The sequence below is a fragment of the Anolis sagrei genome, chromosome 3, assembly GCF_037176765.1.
Source record: "Anolis sagrei isolate rAnoSag1 chromosome 3, rAnoSag1.mat, whole genome shotgun sequence".
In the NCBI taxonomy this organism is placed as follows: domain Eukaryota; kingdom Metazoa; phylum Chordata; class Lepidosauria; order Squamata; family Dactyloidae; genus Anolis; species Anolis sagrei.
Genome location: NC_090023.1, coordinates 68,651,810 through 68,668,175, shown reverse-complemented (window position 1 = coordinate 68,668,175; position 16,366 = coordinate 68,651,810). Strand labels below are relative to the sequence as shown.

The 16,366-nt window shown below is 38.4% G+C and overlaps 1 protein-coding gene across 8 annotated transcripts in view; it reads left to right on the top strand.

Moving 5' to 3' along the window:
- TIAM1 (TIAM Rac1 associated GEF 1) overlaps positions 1-16,366 on the top strand; it is a 260,834-nt gene that overhangs the window by 212,327 nt on the left and 32,141 nt on the right. For all 8 annotated transcript variants that reach the window (XM_060770440.2, XM_060770445.2, XM_060770442.2 and 5 more), the window contains 3 exons: positions 464-550; positions 1,702-1,923; positions 12,860-12,963. In XM_060770440.2, coding sequence (XP_060626423.2) covers positions 464-550; positions 1,702-1,923; positions 12,860-12,963 — 413 coding nt within the window. The remainder of the gene's footprint in view (positions 1-463; positions 551-1,701; positions 1,924-12,859; positions 12,964-16,366) is intronic.

Below are 16,366 nucleotides of genomic sequence, written 5' to 3'. Positions count from 1 at the left end.
TAAATAAGGCGCAGATGTTTCAGTAACTGTAAACTACTCCCAAACAATACAAAAAGTGTTAAGATTATTTTTGTTTCCCTTTGGTGAAACCCATGAGTATTTTGTGCAATACACATCATAAATATAAATGAGATTCACATGTTGTTTAATGTATTTAATATTCTGGGTATATCAAGGTCAGGTTGCTCAGGATGGATCTGGAGAACAGAACAATGCAAACAAACAAGCATGTAGCATGGTGTTTTGCAAAGATGGATTTTGATTTGAGGAAATAATTGCATAGATAACACACATGCAATCTGCAGGAGTATGTTCAGTACATTTGAGTATGCTGAATATATTTTGCAATCAGAGAAGATGAATGTTTGAGTAGAATCTGGTCACATACAAGAACTATTAAACTTATTAAACTTAAAAGAATACTTTTTTAAATGTTTGGTTTTATTGCTGGACATTTTCACAGGATTCTCTCTATCCTCTGTGGAAGAAGATGGGATTCGTCGCCTCCATGTGAACAGTGTGAGAGACACAGGTCTAGCTTTTAAAAAAGGTGAGGCATTATTTGTTGGGTGTTGCCTTTCCCTTTAAAACATTTTAGTGTCCAACAAAATTTGTTTCTTCTTTTCTGCTATCCAACGTGAACATGCACTCACACACCAGCATTAATATTGAAAGGAAAAGGTACTCTCACTTTCTGGGCCCTGAAGAATTGTTGCTATCTCTCAGCACTTTTCCTAAATAAATACAATACACCTAAAAATGGTGAGAGTTGATATGGATTTTCTAATTTTTATTGTTTATATGTGCCTTCAAGTCTTTTCTGCTTTATGGCAACCCTAGACAGGGCTTTTCTCAGACTAGGACTCTAGGAGACCAGGACTCAAATCCCCACTTAGCCACAGAAATGTATTTGATGACCTTTTGCAAATGATATTCTATGTGCTTCAGAGGAAGAAAATGACAAGTTATGCTAAGAAAACCCTGTGATAAATTGGGGTATGGCTGCCAGAAGTTGGGAAACAATTTGGAAGCACACAATAACAACAGCAGCAGCAGCAGCAGCAGCAACAACAACAACAACTCAGAAATTGACAAATATGATTAGGTTTATGGAGCACTTTGCAGATAAAAGGCACAATCCAATGAAAGTTGCAGTTTAATTATTCTCCTGCTCCCTCCAGCTCAATGCCCCAGTATACCTATTGAAAGTTTTCCAACAAACATCAGATGCACATGTGGACTGGATATCCCATGGCTGTGCAGTAAATGAGAACAAAATGCAAAGCCTCTCAATCTGAAAGCGAACAACAAAAATGGCATTTGCAAATGTTGGCAACTTTAGTTGGTAATTAGAGAGTGGAAAAGTTGCTATAGTGCCATGGATCCTCAAGCAGCATGACCACTGAATTCTGGGCATATTAGCTCCCAAAAGTAACTTTTTCAATTTGTGCTACTGACATCCCATTCTAGAGATTATGCGAGTTTTCTTTGCTGCTGCTAATGATTTGCATAGGTATAGGGACATTTATAACTTTTAATCTTAACGTAATTCCTTAATAATCAATAATGAAACTTTTAAGAAACCCTGAAAATATAGATGATTTTCTTGTTTGGAAGATATTAAATCCTAAGGCAAGATAGAAATTCTACCATAATAGTAACTCTTTGCATGAACCATGATCTTCTGCTTTCTCTCTGCAGGCCTAAAAGCAGGTGATGAAATTGTTCAAATTAATAAAAAGGCTGCCGAAGACCTGAACTCTGCCATGCTAAAAGAGATCCTTGTTCAGCCCGTTCTGTGCCTTATAATACGAAGCTATCCTGAGAGAGAGGCCGGGCAAGTAATACAGTTACCACCACGACGCATAGATGGCTCTCTCGACTTGGCTGACAGTCCATTGAGATCTCTCTGCAGCAGCCAAGGTACCCATATTTTCTGGCATTATGAGTTTCTGTTTCAATTTGTCTTGTCTTAGATGACAAATTTATGCTGTTTGAGCTGCCTTAAACATGAGTTTCCACATTACAAGTTTTGAGACAAATTCCAAAGGGAGATTGCCATGTAAAACTGACTAAAGATATTGACCACAATGTGCGCACTGTGTTGGAAGTTGTTTTTATCTTGGTGAATTGGTTTATATGTATTTTATCTTACATGTATTTTAACCTATTGTTTATGTATGATGTTTTAAAAGGTATTATCGTTAGCATTGAATTCTTGCTGTTAGCCGGTCTGAGTCCCTCTACGGAGGTAGAGAAGACCGGGATATAAAAGTTTTAAATAAATAAATAAAAACTGGCACCACAGATCATTAAGACTTATGGTCTAAAATGGGAACCTGGCAGGTAGATTTTCAGAGCAGAAGACTTCTGATGATTTATCAGGTTGTATCTAATGGGAACATTCCCAGTGAATTTGTTCTTAGTGCTGGATTGAGGCATAACTAGTTCTTTTGTGCTCACATATCATAGTGAACTGCTGTTTCCTGTTGACATTCTGATTTGAGAGAAACATAGTTTTCCAATCTTAAGGTCTAGACACACATAGACAATTCCGTGTATACATTGAGCTTTCCTGGTCTGTATGAAAAGATGATAAGAGATGTTTGTGCAAAGTTCACTGACTTGTATCCATAACAGTCAAATAATATCCTCCTGGGGGTTGAGAAGGGCGGGGTAAAATGCTGCAAAATAAATAAATAAATAAATAAATAAATAAATAAATAAAATATCCTGAGTAGGAAACAAATAGCATCAACTGGCCATAAGTACAATTAAGATAGTGTTGTTTATTGCCATCACATAAACTTCAATTTATGGTAACTTTGTGAATGAAAAACCTCCAAGATACCTTGTTATTGTTATCAAGAGCTGTGGTTTCTTTGATTGAATCTGCCCACTTCTGTGCAGTCTTCTTCTTTTTCTGCAGCTTTCCCACTCTGCCAGTCTTTTTAAGCGAGTCATATTATCTCATTTTATGACCAAAATATGATAGCCCCAGTCTAGTTGTGCTGGCTTCTAGGGAGAATTTAAGCTTGATTTTCTCTAGAGCCCATCCATGTATTTATCTTTTTGGCAGTCTATGGTACCTAGAGAACTCTCCTTCAGCACCACATTTCAAATAAGACGATTCTGGTCAGGTTTCTTCACTCTTCAAATTTCACAACTGTTCATAGAAATTGGGAAAGCTATAACAAAAGAAATCCTGATTTTAGCATTCAGTTACACATCCTTATCCTTGAGGATATTGCCTAGTTGCCCTTCCAGGTCCAAAGGTTCTTACAATTTATTGACTAGATTTTCTAATTTGATTTATGACTTAGTAAAAGTACAAAAAAAAACTTCAACCATTTCAGTATCCTTGTTGTAGTTTGAAGATTTGGAGCATTGTCCTGAGAACAAGGTGAAAAACAAGGAGACTTTCTGCTTTCAAGAATTCCTCTAGCTATGTTTATGAAAGATACTACCTGTGTTTTAACCATACATTTCTGTTATGACATCTCTCTGCAAAGCCCTTTTTTGGATATATCACAAACGTTTGCTTTGAGAACTTGCCTATAATATTTTTAGATGTAGAAGCTTTCAAACACTTGAGAATATGGCAACTATATATTCAAGATAAACAGACAGATAGGTATTAGTGCTAAGGCCTTTTGTTTATATATACATTTGGCCACAAGATGTCAGCAGGATCTTACTTGAAATCACATTGATGCTGAATTTATTTCGCCACTGCACTGTGTAAATTTCATTAATATACCAAAACTGAAAACATTCTCTATAATGCAATGAAGAATATAGCTCTATGTAGTCAGCTATAATTTATAGGGGCATCAAGAGCCTGTTCATATTCAAATAAACTGGGTAGAAAAGTCCTGATTGTTCTCTAAATAGACCTGTGAGTTTCTAAAATGTAGACAACCTAAGACTTCCATCACTACTGTGTTCAGCCGACTTACAGTACAATATAAGCAGAGCATGCAAAGTCATCTTAAATAATTTTTTTCAAATGTTTTCATATCTTTTAATTCCTGCACAAAAAGGAGGAGATAAATGCTGAACTTCTAATTAAGAAGAAAAAAAACCCATATCTTCCACCTTCTGTCTGCTCTTCAAACAGAAGACACAACGAAACCTAAATGTGGTTACCATATATACATACTTGTGCATAAGTAAAATAAAATGGCAGAAAATTGACATATATTAGATCAACTATGTATTAGGAGCTCTCGGTGGCATAGCGGGTTAAAGCGCTGAGCTGCTAATCTTTCTGACTGAAAGGCTGGCAGTACGAATCTGGGAGAGCTCCCACTGTTAGCCCCAGCTTCTGCCAAACTAGCAGTTTGAAAACATACAAATGTGAGTAGATCAATAGGTAAAGCTTCTGTGGGAAGGTAAGGGCGCTCCATGCAGTCATGCCGGCCACATGACCTAGGAGTTGTCTACGGACAACGCTGGCTTTTCGGCTTAGAAATGAAGATGAGCACCACCTCCCAGAGTAAAGCTTAATCTCAAAGGAAAACCTTTATCTTTTATTAGATCAACTTATACACAAGTCATTGCTGGAATAAGGGACCCAGCACAAAGGCAATGACAAAAGCTCCCACCCCATTACTCTTTTCTTGCTCAAACCAAAGGAAGAAAGTTAGCCCAACTTCCTTTACTATTTTTCCTACTAGAATGGCATTCAACTGTAATATGGAGGAATCTGAAGACTGTGATATGTCTGCCACTTCAGGTGCTAAAGGTAGAATGGAATGGTAGTGGCCATTTTTAATAAAGGATTACTGCATAAGCCTCTCTTAATGAGAGACTACATTGACCATTTTAATAGGTGCAAATAGGTTTATATATACATTTTACTATGCCACTTTGAATCCGGGGAGAGTGTGGATGAGCTCCCTCTGTCACCTCCAGCTCCCCATGTGGGGATATGAGAGAAGCGTCCCACAAGGATGATAAAACATCAAAACATCTGACTGTCCCCTGGGCAACATCCTTGCAGATGGCCAATGCTCTCACACCAGAAGCAACTCAGTTTTTCAATTTGCTTCTGACATAAAAAGAAGAAAACCCCAAACTATGCCACTATATATAATAGGAGATGTGTAGTCACAGATATTGGTGTCTGTGGGGAGATATGCTGAGACCAAACCCTGTGGATAGTGAGGACTCACTGGAATTAATTTGCAAACATGAATCCACCCTGCAATATCTATTTGACACTTTGGGATGGTGCAAGGTATTTAGTTCAAGTCATAAATTTCTCAGTGTTTCTGTGTATAGGCATATTTGTGCGCATATGTTTTCCTCTCTACCTAATGGTATCAAAGCTGTTTCTAAATTTCATCTTAAGAAATGATGGCTTTCTGCAATGAGGAAGAATACTTCAATTTTATATGGGGATTATTTTTTTTCAATTACGAATTCATTTTCACAGGCAGGACACTCAGTTAAGTGAAGTGCTGCTGCAGTTGTGTTGCTAATGGAAAAGCTAGCCTCCTATACATTAGTAGCCGTAATACCAGTAGTTCTTGGAATGCTGAGTAAAATGCCAATACCAATCCAGGACCTTCAGAATGATTTTCCTGTTATTGCCCTTTCTTCTAACATTTTCTCTGTGTGGTATTTGATTGTATTTTCTCTAGAAAAGAATAAGCTATTTTTAAAAATAGTCAGTTATTGACCACCTTTTTCTTTGTGGACTCTGTGCTCACACAAATGGGTTTATCCAGTGCCCGTGCAGTGCATCTGTCAGAACCTTCTTGAGAATTACATACATCTTTGGGCAGTAGCCTCACCCATCTACAGCCCCTTATATAAGGGCTACTTGCATCAACCACCATTTATTTGCCATCCATCACTGTAGCAGCATTGATAAGAACCACTGTCACTACTCAGTTTTCTATTCATTCATGGGATTTTGGGATTTGTTAGTCCCAGGTCAGATACCCAGTGCTGGGATGGCATTTCACTGGCATTCTTCAAGAAACGTGGTGCTTATGGTGCTAAGATTCTGGAGAGAGATTAATACCTGAAGTCATCTTCTGTCCCAGAAAAGCTCATGTGGTTGCTTCTTGTGCCTACAAGAGCTATCGCTCTTGTAATCCTAAAGTACTGGGGTGGAGGAGGGAGTGGCTTCACCAAAGACCAATAGGTAGCTGTGAAAACTGCTAGAAATTTCATTCACCCGCAGTTTTGGATCCTCTGTCAGTGTGTTGGGACAGAAACTGTTCTGCTTGATGGTCTGTGCTTCAAAATTTTCCACAAAACCATGCCTGTTACTCTCCTCGTGTGGAGAGCAACAGTTTTGAGTAGGAAACCTTTCTTTTACATGTGGACATCTTGATGCAATCTGGGGCCCTGATTTTGTGGTTAGAGATTCCAGTTGTGTGACATCATGTCTACCCTGTTTTCCCTAAAATAAAACATACCCATAAAATAAGCTGTAGCAGGATTTCTAAACATTTGTGCAATATAAGCCATTCCCCGAAAATAAGGCATAGTGATAGATGTGGCTATGCAGCATACAAGGTCACCGTCACCCCCAGTCAAGTCCTGGTCTTCTGCAAGCTTAGGCATATAGGAAGACATAGAAAGTAAAAGTAAACCTCTCCTCAGTGAAATGAGGAGCAGGATGCTCAGCTTTAGGTATTGTGTGCCCTCAGGGGAAAGAAGTAAGGCTGTGGCTGCCTTTTTATTCAGCACTGTGGGTCTCTCTCCCCCAGTACCAACCAGCAACAGTCTGTGGGTCTCTAAAGCTGCTGCTCCCCAGCACTGACCAACAACAGTCTGTGGTTCTCTCTCACCCCACACAAACACTAGGGGATACAGGAAAAGCTTCAGCAAACAGTCTGCTACTGAACCCAGAGAGATCATCCCATAAATGCAGATTGTTGTACCATATTTAATAAAACGTAAGACATCCCCTGAAAATAAGCCATAGTTTGTCTTCTTGAGGAAAAATAAATTTAAGGCAGTGTGCTATTTTTGGGGAAACACGGTAGCTAACCTGTTCAGTTCAGACTTTTCATTCTCCCCTTTAAAAGACTGAGGATCAAAGGTATATAACAAGTGAATACAGATAATGTAGTTGACAATTGAATCACCCTGCTTTGGACTAGCAGATGCTTGTCCATAGTTATAAGAGGATGCCCATATAAAAACTGGGGAATAGCTCAAATAATGTAATTTGACATAGGCTACATGCATAATGTTTGTATAAAAGGAACAGCTCTTATTTGTAATCACTTGTCCTCCTAATTTTCTGCTGCTGCATTCACTATTTATTGCCCATCTTCTCCCCTTCTACAGTTCCTTTTAGGGAAATTATTGTAAAGCAGTTAAGTTCACAATCTAAAATGTTTTTGAATATGAAGTACTTATACTTCATTTTTTAAAGGATGCAATAAATCGGTAACAAAAGATTAATCATAAGCATTATAATGAATTGGATGTAAATGGAGCATGAACCACATTCAAAATTTATATAGCTGCAGGAGTGTATAATATTATTAAATAGACAATATTTTTGGCTAGGAGATATATACAGCAATAGTTGTCTGTGGTAGTTCATTAAGACTCAAATGAACAATTGCTTTCTGTCTGGGACTGGTGTCTACTGCAGGAAGCAGATTGTAGAACACTTTTCCTATACCAGGAAAGAATGCCCAGATAACTGTTGAAAGTATTTGTTAGTATATAGTGATAGGATGCATTTTCATATGGTTTAGAGACATTATTTTTCATAAGCAGAAACTATTTAGGGGAGGATACAAGGTGCTTAAATTTTTTAAAAAATCTCAGTGAGGGTTTTAGGTATTTAAAGAAGGTGGCTGATTTCTAGATTTTAAATACTTTATTGATTTTGGGGTAATAGTTTAGCTCTAAATGTAACTAGTTGGTATATGTGCATTATTTGGGTGATATGTGATGAAAAAAATCAATATTCAGAGGTTCTTGGTAGCCCTCTTTTCCCTCTTTAACTAAAACTCCTATCATCAATTTGTTTTGTGACCAGCCATTCCTTTGCTATCTCAGTGCATCACACAAATGGACTCTTGTAACTTTGAGAACTTTGAGACCTTCTACAGCAGTGGTTCTCAACCAGCGGGTCCCCAGATGTTTAGGCTTCCAACTCCCAGGAATCCTAGCAGCTGGTAAACTGGTTGGGATTTCTGGGAGTTATAGGCCAAAACACCTGGGAACCCACAGCCTGTGAGCCACTGTTCTACAGTTTAGCAGCTTTGGTTATTGCTCTATTCCAATACATGCTGCAGCCCACCAAAGCTGCTCCCTTTCATTTCCTTTTTGTCCACCATGAGATGAACAGCTTTCAGAACCTTTTCCTCTTTTCCACATAACTGAATAGCCTTTTCCGTGTACCTGTTTCTGGTTCCCCTTTCTTGCCCTTGCTTTTAACCCACCGACCCCCCCCCCCCCAAGATTTCTGACTGTTTCTTTTTCTTGCATGGCATCAAACATCATTTTGAGCACTGTGTTTCTTGTAGAAGGAAAGTCTCTCGCTCTGATGAACATTGCCAGTATTTGTTTTGTTGGGGAGAGAGACATATTGCCAACCTAATTTGTATTTGTCAAGGTTTCATGGTTTCAGTTATGAAGAACCAAGTTTCCCATCCTAGCTTTTATTATTGCACAAATTCTCTCTAAGAAGCAGGTCAAGCACTCAAAAACTGATATCCTCCTAACTTGAAGTCTCTATACTTGGCGTGCTCTTTGTTTGAAGAATTTTCTTTTTCAAAGAACCAAACACCAAAATACTTCAATTGTAACTTTGCTTCATAGTAGGAGCATTGATGCCTTTGATCTCCTTGTTTCCATATCCAGACAGTCTGTGATAGGTGTGGGTTCAATCCCTCAATCAACTGACATCTTCATCATGGGAAAAACAACTTCAGAGATCTATCTCTTGACCTTTATAGAGGATTTCAGATCCCAAGAGAGAAGGTTACCCCTCCTGCTCATCCTTCTCATGTGTCCATTTCAGTTACATATTATTGCACTTTTACTCCTCATTACTCTCCTTCATGGAAGTATTCCTCATTTCATCTTCTGGTGCCAAGATGACTTCGATTGAGTTGCTCTTCACTGTCTCTCCTTTTGTCCCAACAGCATTGGTATTGCAACTGCACTTGCACTTACATTGCAAGTGCACTTGACCATCAATCAGATTTGTCTGATACAGTGACTTCAGAACTTATTCTCATACTTATTCTACAGTCACTTCTTTACCTACTTAGGTGTTTGGAAGCTCTGCTGCTTTTCCCCCTATAGAAACCCACTTTCTATTGTTTGTTCATTCGTTCAGTCGTTTCCGACTCTTCGTGACTTCATGGACCAGCCCACACCAGAGCTCCCTGTTGGACATCACCACCCCAGCTCCTTCAAGGTCAATCCAGTCACTTCAATAATGCCATCCATCTATCTTGCCCTTGGTCGGCCTCTCTTCCTTTTTCCTTTCATTTCCCCCAGCATAATTGTCTTCTCTAAGCTTTTCTTTCTTCTCATGATGTGGCCAAAGTACTCTCTCCTTCCCTCCAATGAGCAGTTGGGCTTTATTTCTTGAAGTATGGATTGGTTGGATCTTCTCGCGGTTCAAGACACTCTCAGCACTTTCCTCCAACACCACAGTTCAAAAGCATCCATCTTCCTTCGCTCAGTCCAGCATCTGTCTTCCTTCGCTATGGTCCAGCTATCACATCCATAGGTGACTATGGGGAATACCATTGCTTTAACTATGCGGATCTTTGTTGCCAGTGTGATGTCTCTACTCTTCACTATTTTATCAATATTGGTCATTGCTCTCCGAAAAAGAAGTAAGTGTCTCCTGATTTCCTGGCTGATGTCTACATCTGCAGTAGTCTTTGCACCTAGAAATACAAAGTCTGTCACTGCCTCCACGTTTTCTCCCTCTATTTCCCAGTTGTCAATCATTCTTATCGCCATAATCTTGGTTTTTTTGTTGTTTAACTACAACCCAGCTTTTGCACTTTCTTCTTTCACCTTGATTAGAAGGCTCCTCAGCTCCTCCTCGCTTTCGGCCATCAAAGTGGTGTCATCTGCATATCTAAGGTTGTTAATGTTTCTTCCAGCAATTTTCACCCCAGCCTTGCATTCCTCAAGCCCTGCACATCACATGATGTGTTCTGCATACAAGTTGAATAGGTTGGGTGAGAGTATACAACCCTACCATACGCCTTTCCCAATCTTGAACCAGTCTGTTGTTCCATGGCCAGTTCTTACTGTTGCTTCTTGGTCCTTATACAGATTCCTCAGGAGAGAGATAAGGTGATTTGGTATGCCCAAATCATTTTCTATATTACAAATTAAATCCACACATGCTAGGCTGTTTGGGATACAAGTGTCTCATTATTTACCTCTTTTTACTGACCCACCTTTTTTGAAGAATTAACGTGCAAGGCACAACACCAACTATGGTGCCTTTGCTTTCAACATCATTCATCAAACCTGAAGTAAAACAGTATCCTTATCTCCTATTTTTCACACATTTCAGAGAGGTTACATAGAGTTCAACAGGAAGGAGCTGTTTTCTTATTTACTCATCCTGCCCCAAACTTCATTGTAGTTGAGGCAGCCTAGAGTAAGAATAGCAGGAAATCACATTCTGCACCTGTGAATAAAGACTGCATCTTTGACTATCACCACCACTCTTCTGATGCTTTTGGAATTCAGATGGTGAAACATGACAACTTTCCATATGCCAACACTTCTTTGGGAAGGACAATTTTTCATTCCTTATGTGCCTGATGAGCACAAGGATGGGCACATGTATTTCAGCAAGAGATTTCAAATTACCAGTGTGTAACCTTTTGCTGAAACTCCTTCCATTTCTGGTGTAACTCAGATGCCTGATTCAGATTGAAGACCTTCATTTTGATGGAGAGGGTCTCTTCAGAGCAAATATAGATGGAGGCTATGGACTATATTTTATAAGTGAGATCAGAGCAAAGAAGCTGGGATTTGTTGTTCTTTCTCAAAACTGTTATCAGCACCCTTCCTCATAACAACATTGTCATACACAAGATCAGACTTTCCTGTCAGTTTTCTCAGTCCCTTCCTCATCAACATGCATCCTAAAAATAATTTTCTTGAGATTCAAAGCAAGATCTGTTGACTTCTTTCTTGTACCCAAGTTTCCCTTACAATCTTGGATCAGAAGTTCATACCATCACCATCATGTTTTCCTTTGTACATCAATGCAATTTGTTTGCCACCATAGATTTACAATATTCTCATATTGTGATTCTCAGACATTATTTTAAATTCCTGAACTTTGCAAGTACAATACCAAGTAACAGTACAAAGTTGTTCCCTTCAGCTTTTCAGTGCCCCCTCCAGTCTTCACCGAGTATTCACTAAGTGCATGGTAGCAGTAGGTTGTTTTCTCAAAACCTGATGAAAATAACTTTTTCTTTGACATCTTCAGAATTGTTTTTTCTTACTTCAGCCCACACGGAAACTCAGAATGCAAGAGCTTATTAGGCCCTTGAGGCACTTGTCACAACCTTCTTTATTGGACAGATTGCCACAACCTCTTCCTGGCAATACTTTCCAAAATTTGTGATTTTGGATGACAGCTAATGTCTGCCTATTGTGGAGCTCACTGCACAGGTCCACAAGAAATTACTGAATGTTATAGAAGAATTTACACATAAACATGTTTTACATTCTCGCAGTATTAAAGGTATTGCAAATATGTGATAAACTAATAATTGTATTTACTTCAACATGGAATCCGGCAATACAGCCGACAAGGCTTTTGGAATTATATAGTATCGGTACAGCACGTCTTTGTCATAGACAACAACAAGAAGCACTGCCTATATTGAAGCAGAGTGATGGTTTGCAGCATTTCCTCAGAGATGTTGGTCAGATCATTTCCTATATCACTTTCCTCCCATTTCTATGCTACTGAATACTGGTAGAGCTTCAGTAGGATAATTCAGATGGTAGATCTTTAAATGGCCTTGCTGATTCTTGACTCAGGGGAGTACATCTAATTCTGTTGCACACTGGATTTTCTAACTCAATCTGGAATAGAGTTTGTCACTCTCAAACTCAAACCTCTGGACTTGATGGCACAGGAGTCATTCATTTTGGTTACAAGGTGAACTTAGGTTCTTTATACATTCTGTAAGTCCTCTCTCCAGAACCATCACAGAAACTGTGTTTTTGCAAATTTACTGGAATGTGTCAACCTGTTCCAGTTCACTATAATATTAGGTTTTCTTTTTGCCATGTTGTGAGCAGGGGAAGGCATAATCTTTTATTTGAATATAACTGGCTGCTGTAGTAGCTCACTGGGAATCTGTCTGGGCTCTTGTTTCTTTGTTGATGCAATATATTATTTTCTTCATTTCTAATATTCTGAAAACTCTGTAGGACATTATGACAGTCTATGTACATTTAAATTACTTCTCAGAATCTATACTGCTCTGTGTGCTACTGAAGATAAGGACTTTAATCCTATTCAGGAATTCAAAAATATTAATGTAATATGTGTTACCTATTTTCCACCCCCTAGCACTAAATGCAGATATTACTCAGCCTCACCCTCTTAGTTGGCACCTGCAGACTCGGTATGGATGTCTGTGGGAAATCATATAACATAAATGTCAGTACAGGACAAACCATTTAAGAACACTTTGGATGTTGAAGTAGGGCTACTGTTAATTGTGATTACTCTGTCACTGAAATGTGTTGCAGTTATGGGTCTGAGGAGAGTAAAGGTGGTTTTGTTTACTTGTGATATTATTTGCTGTGTTTGAATCATGAAATGTTACTACCCATTCTTTCATGCTTGTTTCTCATTCTGCAGGACACTTTCTCTGCAGTGATCAAGACAGCTGTACTGAGACAACTCCAGAAGAGGCAGAAATGCACACCTTGGAGTCCTCCACTGAGGGTGATAAAATCAGCAAGGTGTGAAATTTTAAACCCACATTGTAAATAGCAGAAATGCTGCAGGCTCAGAGCCTTGCTGACTTCATAACTAAGTGCATTTTTTTCAGGATAATGTTCATCTGAGCATTTAAAAAAATGTGTTTATATATGAAATGTGAGAAAACCAATTAAACCCAACCCATTGGATCCCTTTTCCCAATCATAGATGCATAGGATGTGGTATATGTTTTATTATTTTATTTGTTTACATCCTGTATTTCTCTCGATAATGGATCTCAAAGTGGCTAAGAAAATTTTAAAATACAAATTAAAAACATGAATATAAGATTAAAAACAATTAAGCAATTTATAAATTAAAACATTAAATATTAAAACTATTTATAGTCATTAAAAAACCATATACAAACCCTTAGAAACAGTGCCACAGAGCATAGAAAGCTCAATCCTATTTGGTTTGTAAAAGCTTGGTGTCTAAAATGCTTTGTTCTGCTAACAGAATAAAAGCAAGGACAGCGGCTGTTTAGGGAGGAGGTCCGAAGTCTGGGAACATCTACCAAGAAGACCCTCTCCCTTCTTCCCATCAAACAAGTCTAAGAACTTAGTGGGACTCCATTCCAAATGATCTCAGATCGCTAATGGGATCATACAGGGAGGTACATCCTTTCAAATAACCTAGGAAAAGCTATATAAGTCTTTATTGGTCAAAAGCATAATTTTAATTGTGCCTGTAAATGCACTGGCAGGCAATGATCTCTTGCAACCAAAGAGTTGTGTGCTTCTTGTAGCCATCTCCAGTTAACAACTTGGCTGTAGCTCTTTGGGCGAACTGAAATTTCTGAGCACTTTTCAAAGGCAGCTGCACATTGAGCTCATTACAGTAAATCAAATGGGATGGAAGGGTTAGGGTTAGTAAATCAAGTGGGATGTAAGCTAGGCATATATCACGTGGGTAGATATGACTTCTCCAGAAATGGGCCCAGTTGGTGCATTAACTTTAATTTTGTGATAGCACACCAGGTCACTGTTGAGACATATGCCTCTTGGTTCAGAGATGAATCCTTGAATACCCCCAAACTGCAAAACTGCATTTTAAGGGGAGTGTAACCCCATCAAACACAGGCTGAATTTCTGTTCCCCGATATGTCTTTCAGCTTACCATGAGCACTTCTCTCTTGTCTGCGTTATATTTCAAAAAATTGTAACATTGAAAAGTGATGACAAAAAATGAAGCATTGAAAAGTGGTGGCACTGGTGTTGCTGAATCTCATATAGTAAACCTTATGCTTTGTCTTTGATCATGCCCAAGCCTGTCTAAAGGGCACACCTACATTCACACATACCTGACATACCACATTAATGCATGTCCCCCCCCCCCCAATTTCTCTCACACACATACACACTTTCATTCTTAAATGATAGGTGCTTTGGTTCTCCATTCCAGACAGGGTGTTTAATAATAATAATAATAATAATAATTTTCTTCAATTCTAAGACTTACTTTTCCCCTCATATAAACATCTCTAAAAATGGGTGGGGGCATCTTAGAATTTCCGGTGAGATATATATAGATATATAAAAGTGTATAATAATAATAATAATAATAATAATAATAATAATAGTTTATTTATAGACTGCCATCTCTCCCCAAGGGACTCAAGATGGTTTACACACACAAAAAAGGCAAACATTCAATGCCACAATCCAATTCAAAACAAAATAATACAAAATAACAGCATTATAAACTTAGAACAAAAAAGGGTAATCAACATTTAAAATAAGACCAGAATGCAAATACACAAATAAAAAATAATAACACTAATAACATAGTAAAGGTAAAGGTTTCCTCTTGACATTAAGTCCAGTTGTGTCTGACTCTGAGGGTTGGTACTCATCTCCATTTCTAAGCTGAAGAGCCAGCATTGTCGATAGACGCCTCCAAGGTAATGTGGCTGGTATGACCGCATCGCGTGCCTTTACCTTCCCACCGGAGCGGTACCTATTGATCTATTCACACTTGCATGTCTTCAAACTGCTAGCTTGGCAGAAGCTGGGGCTAACAGCAGGAACTCATCTGGCTCCCCAGATTCGAACTGCCAACCTTTTGGTCAGCAAGTTCAGTAGCTCAGGTTTAATCTGCTGCACCACCAGGGGCTCCTAATAACATAATTAACATTAAAACATATACCCTGAGAGATATGTGTAGATCTACATATCTTTTTTCAGTTGGTGGTACTCAAGTTAGTGTGCATCTTATAATTGATAGCATCTTAGAATCAAAGAAATGCAATAATAATGATAATACTAATAATATCATCATCAGCAGCAATAATAGCAATAATGAGCTTATCATATACAGAAGTGTATGGTATTAGAATGTAGAACAGTTTACATGGTGGTATCCTAAATGAAAATTTATTCCTGACAAACAGTCTTCAACTGAAATTGCAATAATTCTGTTAAAATAATTAATTGCTGCTTCTTAGCATATGAGGTTGCCAGTTGTGTGAGTGTGTGCATGTATTAGCTTTCTGTGCAGTTTTTTCCCTGTGGAAATGAGGTTTCTTTGAAGATGCATGAATAGAAAATATAATGTGACTTTGAAAGGGCAGTAACTTCAGCTGATACAAAAGAAAAAAAAGAAAGGAAAAAAACCACCTTACCCGGAATGTCATTTCAAGGGTGCTTTAAAGTCGAACCTAAAAACACCAAATGTTTATAGTCCAGAATCTACATTATTCTTCTCATCATAAAATTATCTTGAGTTCTGTAGTGCTCTTCTGAATTTTCTGTTTTGTGTCTCTAGTATTTCCACACCACAGTTTAATTATAATTTCTGCTTGAGGGCAGATTGAGACTATGACTTTCTTTGCACAAATGTCCCTTTTGGAAGGAAAGGCTTTGTATTCTACACATGTTGTCATCCTTGATGAACGCATTAATTTTCATTACTTCAAGTCAGGAAGCTTCATTTGATGGTATGAAACCTGGATATACCAGACATCAGGATACATTGCTCAACTAATTTAAAAACCATACTCAAGTGCAAAATGTATCTTGTGGGAGGTGGCTCTAAGTTGTGAACGAAGCCACAAATTATGCAGTGCCAGTATCATAGAGGAAAGGAAGGAAAAAGCACTTGGCTGCTGATTTCCTGACTCTGTCATACAAGCCCTTCCTTTGATAGCTGCTACTAGAGACTGGATGCCAGTTAAGCAGAAGATATTCCCAGGCTCAAGGCAGCTGCAAAACTTACATCAGCTCCTAAAACTCAGATACTGAGCTCATATGTCATGCGGAAGGCTGTTGAAGTTTGTACTCTGGTTTCCTGCAGAACCAATTATAGTAAGTGATGCTGTGAGTTTTTCTTTTCTTTTAAAGAAGGGTGGAAAGAAACACTATTTGTTTTGAGGCATGTAGATTT